The following is a 15,206-nucleotide window of genomic DNA, read 5'->3' on the forward strand; positions in this document are numbered from 1 at the left end:
TTCCAAAGCTTTGATGAGATCTACAATAAAGACACCAGATATATCACCATTTTAATTATATTTTACAAGCACACAATAGTCTCCCCATTGTTTACACTGATAACTTTCCATTTTAAGAATATAAGACTGTATCTGGTCTTCCAACAGTTACATTCCTTTGCATTTAAGCTGCCTTTTTCTTATGCTCTGTTAAGAAAGGTCACTGCTACAGACTGAAACATCCTGTAAGCTCAATTCATGCTCTGGCAAATGTGTTGATGATAATATTTCAGTATGAAATGTAGACCCAGATGCTTACGGGAATGAGTTGTGGTACTTAAAAAAACAGTATTAGGTCTATGAAGAAAGAGTTAACAAAGCCTCTCTTTAAAATGCTAATAACAAACAATGGTCTGTGGATAAGTTAATTAGTGGAACCAGCTTGTGTTTAATTATTTCACTTGACCTGGTGCAGATTTAGACAATAATCCCTTTAGAGAGGGGAAGGGGCTGTTGGGAGGTATGTGATGTACCAAAAGAAAAACTTTAAATCTGCCTGAGCTGAGCAGGTAGTCTTCTATCTAAAATTGGAATGATACCCTCTTCTCCACTGTAAGACAAGCTCAGATGGAAAAAGAAATGCAGGTCTGAACTAGAGAGATTATGCTAAGGACCTGGTGAGCTTTCCACTCCAATACTTAACTTTCCCCTCCCCCCCCTCCTTATTCAGCTGGGATTTTACTACTGAATAATGTATAAACCAACCCACTGTAGTCAGAGGTGGGATTTCACGAGCAACTTGAAACAAGTGCAACCAGACTGTACGAGAACTCTCTGAACATACTAAAATGTGTGTGAAGAAAGAAAAGGATCTATAGACTCTTAGTGTATATGGAATTTTCTTATAGAAGAAGGTCTGAAGATTTCCACATTTTACAAAGGAGAACTGATTAGGTTGGGGATCAGTTCTGTTCTTGCTCTGAGTCTATAATTGGATCCAATTAAACTCAAAGGTTTGTTTTATCTGAGTGGGTCAACTGCAAACCATGCAGCTTTTTCAATTTGGTAACATCTCTTCAACAGCTTGCCCAAAGATGCATAAGAAGTCATTGCAGTTTAACATGTGAATCAGTACAATCTCCTCCAGAGGTTAGAGCATCTAAATGCTAGAAATACTTAAAGGAAGCCAGGTGTAGGAAAGAGAGTCTAAGTCTTTTGAAAAAAGATTTTCAAAACATGGGAGCTACTCTGGCAGGCAGTAAACAGCAGCATATGCACTATCTGAGGGGGAGGAAACTCTTCTTCCAAAGGATGGGACTCTTGGTGGAATCAGCTCTATGGGAGGTGTAAACTGGCTGTAAACTGGCTGTAGGGTTACTTTTCTACACCATTTCTCTCCTGTGTGCACCTTCAGAAAAGACACATGATGCACAGGGAACTGAGCTGAAAATCTTCCCATTAAAACTAGACCAGTAGGAGAGCATCATTGCTCTGTTTGACCCTCTTTATTAAAAACATAATTTGAGGGGGAATGAAATGCTCTAGGACAGGAGTGTGGCCAAGACAAATGCTAGCCATTTGCAGCAGATTACTTTGTTGGGTATTTACTGCACAGAAGGAAGTGCTCTGGTGCCAAGGTGGGCTTCCCATCAGCTCCTCTAACAGCTATGTTTCACTGGAGCATGGGGATTTGTGAGCCTCATCAGGAAAGACAATGACTCCTCAGCAACTGGTCTCCAAATGTGAAGCCAACTTCTCAAGAGGATTGACACGGCCAAAAAGTCATGGGTCATTCCTCATAAACAGCTCTGATGTATTCCTCCTTCAAAGGGCAAGAGGAGTGAGTGGCAAAAGAAGACACAGTGTGTCCCAGTCACGAGTAAGGCACTTCAGCAATGCCAACAGCAAGGCAAAGAATTACTGAAGACAAGCTCAAAACTAGCATTAAGAAAAGACAGGATTGCTTATCCTGGCAACAGGTTGACCATGATTTTCTGAATCCCAAAGAGTTTGTGTTGCATAGACTGAATTACGGGAAGAACGTGATAATGGTGCATGGAAGCTATCAGACTGAGCAGCTTGCTCAACCAAACAATCTGCTGTGTTGTGTTTTGCCAGGGTGTGCGAAGTGCTCCTTTCCCAAAAGCAGAGGTGTCAAGGATTAAATGTCACACATCTGTTGGTCAAAGATTAGCAATATGGGCAGCCATAAAGTGTGCTCTGCCTGTCCAGGCAGTATGATTAAGTACACATTTGTTGTGCTGTCTGACTTCCCTCACTGTTTTTCTTTGATTGTCAATGTTACTAACTTCCTAAACCTCCCAGTGATGACAAGGCCATTAGTGTCCAAGCACAGGGAGGATAATGAGTGAACAAAAGCTCAGCTAGGCTGAGCTTATACAAACTCACATTCAAACAGCGCCAACAGACCATCGCAATTTGTATCCCCAGTTGGCCTCCAGCCCATTGCATTTGCATCCTGATCATCTTGTGGGTGAGTTTTTTTGGCTGTTTTCCTATCTACCCATTGGACTCCCACAAGTTCCAAGCTATTTACCAGCCCCCCTTTTTTTTGTAAAGCTCTTCTTTCTTTAACAGCTCCTCTTATTGACTCCAAGTACTCTTCTTTTAGTGAAAGAAGATGCTATTATCTTCCAGGGCCCATGGCTCAGAGCCCTTCCTCTATCAATTTCACTAATCTACCTCACTATCAGGTTTTTATCAATGAAACAAAAAATCAAAAGAACCTTTCAAGACACACAAGCTCCAAAAACTGACGTCATTGTATTCAGAGAGTTGCAGCAATCATGCAGAAAACTGAAAGGTACAGCTGATTCTGAAAACACCCACCAGAAAGCCAGCCAGCCACTGCTGTTTGAGAAGCACAAACAGGCTTCTTAATTAAAACAAAAGGTGTTATTTCTGTGACAAGGCTTTGCTCACATCTTTCCCATCCTGCAGCAAGGGCTATTGAGGAATCCATTAAGCAGCGCTGGACCAACAGTGCTCAAAGCAGATTCAAGCTTTCCCATCTGCTAACTTCTGGTATCTCAAATGACTGCAAGGGTCCCTCCATTGGGTGCACAATGCATTTCCAAAGGCACTAAATGGGGTTAATAAAATGAACCTTTTTTGCTGATGAGTGGTAGTGCTCCTCACCATAATTTGCTGAAAAAGGTCATTCTTGTCTGTAATGAGAAAATGAAATGTGTGCAGGAATGGGGCAGCAAGCTCAAATCAGTCTTACATACAATGCAGAAACATAAACCAGAATCAAGCATAAATCTACTGGCTAAATTCAGCTTACAGCTAATTAGCTCTTCTTTTGACAGTATATGCTGCTGTGGCAATGGGATAATTTTATAACTGACTAATTTAACCAGTTTTGTCTTTAAGTAATGATTTCAGGCATATCAATACATAAAGCTTCAGTATTTACATCTTTGTTACACAGACATGAAAAATGCAAAGTATCAGGAATAACACAGTATTCAGTGATAAATGACATTTACAGAGTGGCTTTCATCCCCCTGAGTGACCCTGTACTCCACAAATCCCTGTGATGTCATGTGGCTGCTGGGCAGACAGTGAGGGCAGGGCTCACTGTACGAGAAGGATGGGGAGAACTGCCTCTCAACAGCACAGGGAAACTCTGTCAGACACTAAGGCTAGAATGGACAAGTAAAACACACAGTCTAACCTGCTGTAGACAGGAAACTATAGTATTTTACCTGCTTATCCCTATTGAGACTCTAGTAGTTTATGTCTGGCTTGAAGACATGTTCCACAATGATTTCCAATCATTTGAATGCTGTGAGAAGTGGAAAAGCCACTTAGTCTTGGAAATCTGTTACTGTCCTTCATCATCTCAGTCACTGGAAAACACTTCAGGAGCCTGTGGGTCTGGAAGCTAAATGCAGGGGCTTGTGGTTTGAATTCATAGAAATGAATGTGCTTCACTGGCAAAATGATTACTAATCTCTCGCTCTTATTCTCCTCTGAATTCAGCTGTGGATGCATTTTTCTGCATGTGTTTTAATGCAGTGATACAGGAACTTCATCTTTAAAAGCAAGATACGTGTGGCTCAGCAAAACCTAACAACCTTGTTTTAGTTCTCTGGAAAAAAAGAGAGAACATGAAAACCAGAATCCCTCTCACTTTAAAGAACTCCTGTAATAGGTACAAATAGCACACACAGTGCATGCTAGATTGTTCCTGTCAGAATCACACAGAATCACAGAATGGTAGGGGTTGGAAGGGACCTTTAGAGATCATCCAGTCCAATCTCCCTGCCAAAGCAGTTTCCACCTAGATCAGGTCACCCAGGAACACGTTCAGGAGAGTTTTGAAGCCCTCCAGAGCAGGAGCATCCACACCCTCCCAGGGCAGCCTGGCCAGGGCTCCCTCACCTCACACTGAAATAGTTTTTCCTTATGTTTAAATGCAACTTTTGTGTTCCAGCTTCTTTCCATTACCCCTAGTCCTGTCACTAGATACAACAGAAAAAAGTGATGCCTCAACCTCCTGACACCCACCATTTAGGTATTTGTTTTACCAATTTTGCATTAGTCCTCACTGCTCCATGGAGATGGCTAATTTGAGTGAGGAAAATGAGAAACAGAAGCTCTTAGCATGCAGTCATGCCATTTAGATGTAATTTCCCCTCATTCTTTGTATTTTGTGAGTATACACACACAGGACTGATAATCTGCAGATTCACTCACATATCACTCGTATCATGTTGAGATCCTTCAGCCTCACGCTGCAGCAGATGTTCCTCCAAGCCCTGCTCAGAGGAGGAGGAGGTGCAGCTTTGCAGGACATCACATTCATATGCAGTGAGGGGAAATAATTAACACAGATGATGATTATTTAGAACAGAATAAATTCATTTTGTTATGTTCTAGGGGTAGAAAAATGATTGAAAGCTGCTGGACTCTCCTGTCAGTGGAAAGTTTTCTAGTACAGAAAACAAGGCTTGGCCTGTGTTACCTGTTGGACACACTTAGATTATGGTCTGGCTGAAGGAGACAAGCCAAGTTTAAAGCTGTATTTGAGTAATTTCAAACTAGTAGATTGCTGTCTATGAGACTGTTTCACAAAGGATGAATTGGAACAGTCTCAATGGCTAAACTAATTCCTATCACTAGTGCAATGCCTTGTTTACTCCTGGTCAACATCTGAAATGAAGTAACAAGGAGGTTTTGCAAAGCTACTGCAATCACCTGGAGATAAATGTACCCCAAATAACTACTACAGTTGGTAAAAGCCAAACCCTGATCAGTTTTTGAAGTAGAGTACTGTTTGGGTGTTTTTTTACCATATTTCTGCTCTATCAGAAATATCCAGGTGCACCAAAACCAGTGTTGGAAAAGAAATCAACTGTCTCTGCTAATAAGAAGAAGTTCTCCCTCTTTCCCATAAAAATCCTGCCATTTCATTCATAAATAAAATAAGCCACTAACTCAGTTGTTGGCAGGCTCTCCCTTTTATCTTTCACTCACTTGAGAAAGACCAGCAGCATCACATTTTCAGAAAGCCAAGTGTAGTAATCATAGATTCCGATTTCATGTATTTTTAAAAGCATTTGCAGCAGCTGAGATCCAATCACTTTAAAAAGAAATATAAACACACAGAAATTCAGAAGCAGCAACTCAGAGCTCCTGACTTTCTTCATTCTTAGATGAATGTGTCGGGAAGGGACTCCTTTCTAAAGGAGATCTCAAAAAGTTAGCAACATTAGACTACAAGCACCGCAGAACCAAAATACTTATTATCTCAAATAAGCCTGGATGACATTTGAGATGTCTCGACATTTATTGGCCTGCCAGCAGAGTGTGGGATCAACCAGCTCCTTTCCTCTCATTTCTTTTTTTTTCCCTCCTGCTTGCTCAAAGTCCATGTTCATAAAATATTTAGAGGGAGCTCTTCAGAGGATGATATTGCCTATACTATAGCCCCAGTACAGGGTTTACTGCGCTACTGAGACAGATATTCTGCCACCAGAGAAATCAAAAGAGCTGATGGGGTTGAATTACTGCACCAGGAGTGTGCTGTCAGTCTGGGCTCGATCCCCACCTGGGATGCCAGCGTGAGTGACAGTGGACAAAAGCAGCTAACACCCAGAACAGATCTGGTCCCCTTTGCATGGTTATAAGCAGAAATGTTACTTTTCAGAATGGAAAACAGAAATGTAAATGTTCTGCTTGTTTCTGAGCCTCAGCTAGGGACAGCTGACCCTTTTTCACCTCTTGTTATTTTTTTTCCCTGTGGAAAAAAAAGAGCAATGAAATCTGGAATTCAGAGTCACTGCTAAATTAAGCCATCAATTGGGTAGCATCTCCTAGTTAGTACCATCCCTTTCTGCAGCAGCCTGCCATAAATTAAATAAGCTAGCACGGTCTCCTCCTACCACTCAACTTTGTTACATCCTGTTCACCTCGTGTTCATAGCCTTCCCTATCAATCCACGCATTTTGTGCTCCCACCACTATTTGATCTTTCCCTCCTAGTTTCATTAAATCAGCTACAGATTTCCTATGTTTCCCTGACGTTTTCCTGTATTAAAGCAAGTATCTGCTTTTAACCTTTTCATCTAAGTCTGGCTGTCTGAACGTACCTTTGAACCTCTGGCACACTCTAAATCCCTATCATTTTCCCTATTAGTTCAAGGAATAGATGATCCTTTGTTCCACCTTTGGCATTGCTCACCCTTAGGCATCCAAGAGCTTAAATCAGGCTGTTGCTAAACTGTCCTCCTTTAATAATTTTTATGAAGCACAGTCCAATTATCTTTATCTTCCTTGGGGATCCATTCAATTAAGCACAGCCATAATGAGTGAATGGACACAGAGCATTGTGACCATATTTACATCCAGATTAATGAGAACCAGGTAAGATAACTTTAAAGCCATCAATATTTTAATACCTTGGCTTTTCATTTTGCTATCTTCAGTGTCAGACACATTTAGAGAGACCAGTACAATTTGAGAGGCTGAGTTTTTAATTTCCTCCTTGGTTTGTGGAAATGAGGGTTTCGAAACAGCAGCAAGCTGAATGAATTGGTCTCAAAACAGGTTTCTTGCAGGTTAACCAAAACATTTCTTATGGCACAGAAAAAGTCTGAATGCTTTGTCCAGTTTCTTGGACATTTCATGAATTGAAGGTAGTGTAAGAAACCAGTAAAGAACCAGGAGATGCTGAGAGGTTTGGTAAGTCTCATGTAATAAGCATGAAACAGAAATGATGAGCTAGAAACACTAGTTCTGAAATGACTTTTCTCCCCCGTGAAAGACAAATGCTGGATCTGCAACATGGATCTGTCTCTCAGCTATGGAATAGCTCTGGCAGTTATTTTTGCACCTCTTTTGAGGCACCTTTGCATTGCAGGAGCAAGGTAGGAGGGTTCAATGGAGACAGAAAACCTGTTTCTGTTTCAACACAGATTAACATAACAGCGTCATAGGCCCTGATAAACGTGTCAATAAGCATTTGGAGAAATAACCGGTATCCAGGGAATTTATCTTGGTTGTAGTAGTTTCAGCTGAATAGGTCAGATTTGTTAACATTTTAATTTACACAAATCTGCATTCCAAATACTGCTCTTCGTCTCCTTTTCCTAACAGCAAGAAAATGTCAGCAGCAAAACCAAATTTACTCCTCTAATAGCTTTCTCAAGATTTCAGGAAAAACAAATGAAAACAAACCAACAAGCTGTGGTACAGCTATGGGAGTGCTTAAACACATTTTTCAATTTAGACCTAACACAATTTTATGTTAATAAAGCAGAAACTTTTGCCAATTCCAGATGTAAACCTGAAATGCAGCAGAACTCGCTGGGAGCAAGCATGTCCTGAAGCTTCAGGGCAGCCCCAGGACTGTGCCCAGAGCTGGCTGTTCTGCCTCAATACAAACGTCCCCTTAACCAACCTGGTACTCAGCTTGGGACATACAATGTGCCAGCTTGCCTTGATTTCCCCAGACCCAGTGCAACAGGGGAACTAACATGAAGCATATGGTTCCTCTGCAAGCTTTTTTAAATACTTTAGAGGCAATGAGATAAATCTGTAACAAGATGACCATTCTGGCTTATCCTTTCCCCTTAATTATCACCTGCCGCTTTTTTTCAGCTGATTTGCTGAGATTAAAACCTCTCTCACATCAAGCTATCCCATCTATGTGTCTGAAATGAATATAAACCCACGACCTTTCTCTATCCATAAAGGCCCTACATTAAAATTCTGGCCCCTGCTGATATCAAGGGGGCAATAATAGTTCTGTCATTTCCATAAAATCAGTATTTTCCTGCCAGAATTCAGATCTCTCCTCCGAGTACTCTGCCACTGTCCCTCTGAGAGCTGCCAGCAATCTCTACAGCACTTGTTTCTCCTCTTTGACTGCAAGCACGCTGCAGGCTTCAGCACTGCTTAGGATAATCCACCTGTTTAAGATTTAGCTAACTTTACGGTTCTCTAAATAAAAAAGAGCAGTGAAAGGTCACATCTCCCCTAGGTTGTGCTTGCAAAGTCTGCCACGTCAGGTGAGAAGGAACAGGCTCTGGTGCTCCTCCTGCTTGCCCAGCTCTGCTTCTCACCTTCACATCTGGAAAGCTCTCTGCTCACCTGACCTTCTCCTTGGTAAGTTGTTTCACACGGTGTCTACCCCCGGGTCAGCTTGCCCTGAAACTGTGCCTTGGGCAAGCCTCACATCCCTGCCAGCCAGCCAGCCCTACCAGCAGCCCCGTCCCTGTGCTGGTCCCACTGGTTGCCCCGGGGCTCTCTGTATGCTGCTGAGCTGCTGCTGGGGCTTTCATCTACTCTCAGCAGTGTTTCCACAGCTGCATTTGGGATTCCTCTTGAAGCTGCTGCTGTGCAGCTCTGAAGCAAAAAAGTGGCCCCAGACATCGAATAAAATGGGCACAAACCCCATTAGAGCAGTGCCCATCGGCTGGAGCTTGGCAGAGCACTCAGCAGCAGGGCCAAAAGCATGCTGCTGGGGCTGACATGCAAGGGGGAAAAAGTCTCTGAGGTGCTGGAGGTTTTTAACCCTCTGAGTCTGGTGTCCCAGGCAGGAAATCCATGCACCAGCCCACATGTGGGGCCTCCTGCTTGCTCCATCCCTTCCATTGGTCACAGGGGAGGAAAGGAGAGAAAGAGTAAGTCCTTACTTTCACACTTACCCCATAGCCATACTATCTGAGCCTGGCTGCTTGATGAACATATCCTTCCCATCATTTAGTTGATCAAGATCTCTGAATTGCATTGGACGGTGACACTCTGTGAACCACACAGTCCAGTGGGGAAAGACCCCAGAACTTAAGCTCTTCCTCTGCCTTCACACCCACTGACCCCCGTCCCCTTCTCACTCACTCCAACCCATCACTGATGCTACATCGATTTTTCTTTAATGTGTGAGGTATAAAGTCTTTGTCCTTGAGCTATATTCACAGCTAGAGAAGTCAGAGCTCTCAGAATCATACTCTATAGCTTACACTGGCAGAGTATATTTTTGTCAGTAAAAATGAAATTTCTGCACTGGGAAACACTGTACATTATAAAATGCCAGGGAGAGGCATTAAATGGAAAGCCTCACACAAAATCAAAATCACTAGAAGACATTTTCCTAGCTTGGAAAGGACATCAGGAAGCCATCCCAAAACATGCAAATTGTGCTGAGTATAGGCTGTGTAACAGCTTCCAAAGATAACACGCAAAGGACTAAACACGACAGATCTAGAAAGGGCTATAGATGTCTGGCACTTTATTTCTCCCTCGACAGAAGGGGAACAAATGCCAATTTATTCATCCCCCTGCTCCTTCTGGAGTTTTCTCTACATCTTCGAGTCGTACAAATTTACGCAAGGAAAATATCATCTTCATGAGCCTGAAGATTCTCCCAGGGTTTCATCGACTGATATGGATTAAGACAAAAATATCACATCAAAGCCATGATGCCCCACAGTTGCCGCAGAAGCAAAGACCACGATCTCCACGTCTCAGCTCGAACTTTTAGAGGCTTAGTATTCAAGACAGGATTTGAGCTTTGCAAGTCAAGAACAGGAAAGCTGGTATGATGGCTTTTAAACTCACCTCTCTGTCGAGTCCAGCAGCCACAGTGACAATATCTCCTGTCTCGCTGTTAATAGTAAACATATTTTGTGATGGGCTCTGTGGGGTCTGAGTCACGATTCGGTACCTCACCATCCCGTTGGCTGTAGTACTGTCATCGGCATCGTTTGCTGTCACTGTCATCACGTAGGTACCTTGGAACCAGAGAAGATGGAATATCAGGACTATCTCATTGCAGAGCAGACTGATGTCCCATTGACTCGGGGTCATGCATTTTTACTTGGAAACGCTATGGAGTAGACATCCCATTTTAATCCAGCCAGCTAGGCAAGGCAAGGATTATGGAAATAGCAACACTGCTGAGATGAGAATGTCTGTAAGGATACTGATTACACATAACTGGTATACAGAGAGAAGTCATGTGAGGATATCTATGATTAACTTCTAATTCTTTCAGTGATTGTAAGTTTTAGGGCATCGTTTTTTGTCCTGCAATTTCACATAGATTCTCATAGGAGAGGTTTTTTTTTCCCATCCAATCACTGCATTCACGTGCATTCAGGAGTAAAGTTTAATAGTAGAAAGCCCATTAGACTTCTCAGCAGCTTCAGAAGGACCCCATCAACATGCCCATCTCCAATGTAAGAAGCAACAGTTTGCTGTCTCCAGATCTTGGAGAAATGTGCACCGTTCCAGCCCCTTCTGGAGGAAAAAAAACACCCTATGTTTCTGCAGAGCAAATGGAACAGCTGCTGCCCAGCAGGACAGAAAATCAATGATTTGGTATGTGTGGCCAGCCATGTACTGAATCGTTGGTTTGTTTCTTGCTAATCACCAGTGTCTTCATTTGCCTTGCAAAAAACAATCCCTACTTTCTAGATACTGTTGGGAGTGCACTGATGCACTGTCAGGCTCATTATCACTGGAGTTTGGCAGCAGGGTGTTTTGCTAAAGTGGGAAATTATCATTATGAGGGTAAAAGATGTTACTTGATTGGATGGACTCCTGCAGCTGCATGGTCCTGTGACCCCCCAGAGCTCATAGGGCCCAGCTTTACGCTTGGTATGTTGGTAGGAGAGAATGACTAAAAGGGCAGACACACACTGCTTACAAAAAGCAATCTGCAACAGTGAATGAATCTAATGATATGAGATCTGAAAGGAGGAATGGGAGGCAAAGAGATGTAGTGAAACCAGACATCACCTTGTTTAGTGATCATCAAAACTAACAGCATCAATGGAAAGATGGAAGTTCCTGCTGGAACACTGCTCATTTGGGAACTCTAAACAGATGAACAAACTTAAGAGCCTGCCATACTGGAGGAGATGCAAAGTGAACCCAACAGGAACCTGAGCTGATTCAAGATGGAGTTGTATGTTGTTGAAAAAAAAAAGCTGAGTTTGTTCTGCTCACTTGGATACACACAACCCACTGGCAAACTAGAGGACATGTGGCTGCATCAACATTGCATTGTATCTCATCTAGTAAGCCCAGATCCCCACCTTGGGGAACTGGATACTTTCAGTTCAGAGAAAGCAGAGAGGTGGAGTGCTTGCATCTGTTTGCCAGAGAGTTGAAAAACACCCCATGCTCTAAATGGGCAGATCTACCAATGGCTGCAGCATGCCCAAATTTAGTTCCCTAGCCAAGTGACTTTAAGCCCCTTGGCACATAGGCAATCCCCCTGGTATCTTCTCCAACTTTGGGAACACAACATTTCCCAGAATTAGCAAGAAGTGGCCTGTTAAGTTTGTATTTTTGCACTGTGGAAAGTGCTTTGCTCATCTCCTTCCATCTGGCTCAATCAGGCTCTTTTTGTTCTCTGTGGTGATACATATTCCTGTGAGTTTTCTTAGTTCAATAAGAATTATAGATTAAAAAATAAATGAATGTGTAAAGCAAATTCTAATGATGAATACTTTCCCATCTTTCTGCAATAATCTTGGTTCACATTTGTGAAATGAAAACAAACTATTCAACAACTTCAACGTTTTCCTGATCAATAAACTTCAGGAGAGGGAAGGAACACTGAATTGAAACAAGGCTGTGCAAGCAATGAATTTTCTCCTTTCTCTTCAAGCATTCTTTTTTCTTCTCTTCTGCAAAACCAGTTATCATAAGACAACTGATACAAATAAAAAAGCCAACCCTTAGATAAGTAGAGGGGAAATGTACAGGAGAATTTTAAATAGGAAATATGCTGGATGAGGTGTTTGATTTGGAATTTATGTTACCTTAACGCATTCTATACTCAAAATGTCTCTGAACAGAATGTCAAAACCCGGGGCTAATGAAAACAGAAGTGGAAGAGGAAAACAGATTCTATTTTAGGACGTGTGCAGTCTTAGGACACATTCTGAAAAACAGGTGGTATTTTGTGATTCACTTCTTGTGCAAGAAATGTCTCAGAAAGGAAAGTTATTAGGGCTATTGGGTTCAGACAAGAGCACTCCACAGTTGTAGTCCCTTCTCATCTGAGATCTTTCAGACTGCACTGTGGTTTCCAAAATAAACCAGGATGTGTGTGAGATGGTGGGTTCCCAACTTGGCAGGGAAACCCACCAAGCTGCAGCTGTGGTGGGCATGAGCTATATCATGGATAGAGTGTATAGTAGGTCTCTTTCACTCCTCCCCTGACCTTTTTGCTTCTTTCCTGCAGTGTAGCATTGAACTAAGCACATCTGATCTAGAAAAAGAAAAAAGACTCTTCCAAACATCATTTGACCTACACCCTCATAAAGGGAGATGGGGCTGGACAAATGTCTCTAAAGTCATGAACTGAGCACCAGGGAGCTGTATTTCAAGAGGCAATCTGCTCCCTATCTCATATCTTTAATTTCGATTATGAAACTCAACCACAGAGAAAATAGAGAGAGGAACTTGGCATTAATTACTAACTTGTAACTTAATAAAACATCCTCTGCAAAGGGCCCTGTGTGGCTGCAGCACTCTGCAGTGCATGATGGAATCGCAGCAGCCGCATCCTTCCCTGTCTCTCCCTGGGGCTGCTTGTCTGACCACAGTCTGCTGTAAACTGGCTGCAAATTACTTCTTCCTCTCTGCAGTCTGCATGGGGGCTGCATGTCTATTCCTGTTCCTGTGCACACACATTCCCCACCTGGCAATGTTGTTGTAAGAGCATGATGGCATCTCCTGTTACCTGTGCTGCGGGCACCACTCCTGAAGAGTGTTCCCAGGGGATTGGCTGGTGCAACTTACATCACCATCTATGTTCCACTCAGTTTTCTCTATATTTAGTCTGTCTTTAAGGAAGACATAGCCTCTAGATACCTGTGTGCCACAGTGAATGACATACACATCTATCTGTGCACAGATTCAATGGAGTGTTGTGGATATACACTGCTACAGTGTCTGACATCTTCAAGATGCTATATAATGTCTTCCACTGTATTAAGATGGTTGGTGATGATTTACCTCCTATAACAGTAAATAATATTACGTTTCTGTCCTATGCACAGGGATATATCTTCATATACTGTATATTAAAATAAAGGAAATACATCCCACTATCCATCCTCTATTGCTACATAAATTAAGCAAACAGCAGCAGACTGCATAACTCTTACAAGCCTGAGGATTTAAACTGATACTGTTAGGGCTTAAGTGAAAAAGTACAGACTGCCCAATCTGGTCTGAAGGATGTGTGTAGGTGTTTTGTGGAAATCAAAATATTAACCACACCATCTTTAAATCCCCATAGCCTATGCAAGCAGAAACTGGAAGCAGTTACTACAGACCAGAAACATTGGGCAGACTCCTCCAAGTCACACTGAGGATCCCTATGCTGTACTCTGACACTTTCATGTCAGACCCTGCCAGTGATGAAGCTGCACGACAGGTGTATTTATGGGTCAAGAGGGGCTTTACGCTTTCAATGTGTGAAAGAAGCATTAACTTTATTTTTCTGCTCTGAAGGGCTTGCTCTCAAGCCTGCTGACAACATGAAATGAATACATGAAGTGCCAAAACTCAGGAATACGCCCCAGACTGCGCAGTGTATCACATAATGAATACCCAGTCCATACGGTGTTTGATGTAACTGTGTTAAACTACACACCTGGCCTACAAACACAGGTAGATAACCTGTTGAAAGAAAAGCATTTCTCATCAAATAAGGCACATGGTATGTTAAATAAAATACCTAACCTAGTACATCATGTCAATATTAAATCAAATTTGTTGCATGTTGAACAGCTCTTCTGAGCAGCAGATTGAATTATCATGCACAGCTAGCGATGACAAGATTACTGTGCATTAGCTTTCATTAACTAATGTGCCAAGTTCATATATCACCTGAGTTAAAATTAATGTATGGCACGACGCAGGAGATCTATCAATAAAAGGCAAGACCTCAAGAATCTGCAATTGCACAATGTATTCTCCTTGATTTCCCAGAGACTGCAGTCTTCTAGATGTTATTTTGTCAAATGAGATAGTTTTGTTATGATCTAACAATGGACAAAATACAAGAGAGAGATCCTTGAAAGCACCCCTCATTAGATCAATTAAGCTTTCTACAGCATAGCCAAAATGATGCCTTCCAGAATCTGGGGGGATGGAAGCAAAGGGAAGTAATTTTTACCTATATATTCAGTTTTGTTTATCAACTTTAAAATGAATTTCATCAGTAAAAGACTGCAAAAAGACTTTGTTAGGTTCCCTACATCTCATTCAATCTGTACAGGTTAAGTGGAAAAAGAAGCAAAGCAAGAAGACAGTTGGCCTGCATACGTATAAGCAGATAAGCACACAGTCATAAACAAATATCCTCCCCAAATCACTCTGGAAATCTGAGAATCAGCTCAATTCTCTCTAGCTCAAATGGTCCCTAAGCATGCCAAGGACTGATAATTCATATCACGTTGTCTGCAATCTCTGCTCTCCCATCTATGCAACTTCATTTCTTCCTAAAGACTGAGCTTCCATGGTTTTAAGGCATACAAACAATATCTTAGTGCAGCTGTGCTTCCAAAGCCTTTGTTACAATTGCTTTATAATTACCATTTTTCTAAGCTGGTTTGATATCCATTAGTTAGATTTAATGCATGTTAAAAGAAAGAGCTAATGGGCACTTATCAGGAATCCAAGTAAAAAAAATAGAGATTAAAAACCCGTTCACTTCACCCTTTATACCACATA

At 42.0% G+C, this 15,206-nt stretch overlaps 1 protein-coding gene across 2 annotated transcripts in view; it reads right to left on the minus strand.

Annotated features, from left to right (window-relative positions):
* The window catches only part of CDH4 (cadherin 4), a 443,355-nt gene that overhangs the window by 67,715 nt on the left and 360,434 nt on the right, over window positions 1-15,206 (minus strand). For both annotated transcript variants that reach the window (XM_062009002.1, XM_062009001.1), the window contains exon 7: window positions 10,068-10,240. In XM_062009002.1, coding sequence (XP_061864986.1) covers window positions 10,068-10,240 — 173 coding nt within the window. The remainder of the gene's footprint in view (window positions 1-10,067; window positions 10,241-15,206) is intronic.

This window comes from Colius striatus, chromosome 16 (assembly GCF_028858725.1).
Source record: "Colius striatus isolate bColStr4 chromosome 16, bColStr4.1.hap1, whole genome shotgun sequence".
Lineage (NCBI taxonomy): Eukaryota > Metazoa > Chordata > Aves > Coliiformes > Coliidae > Colius > Colius striatus.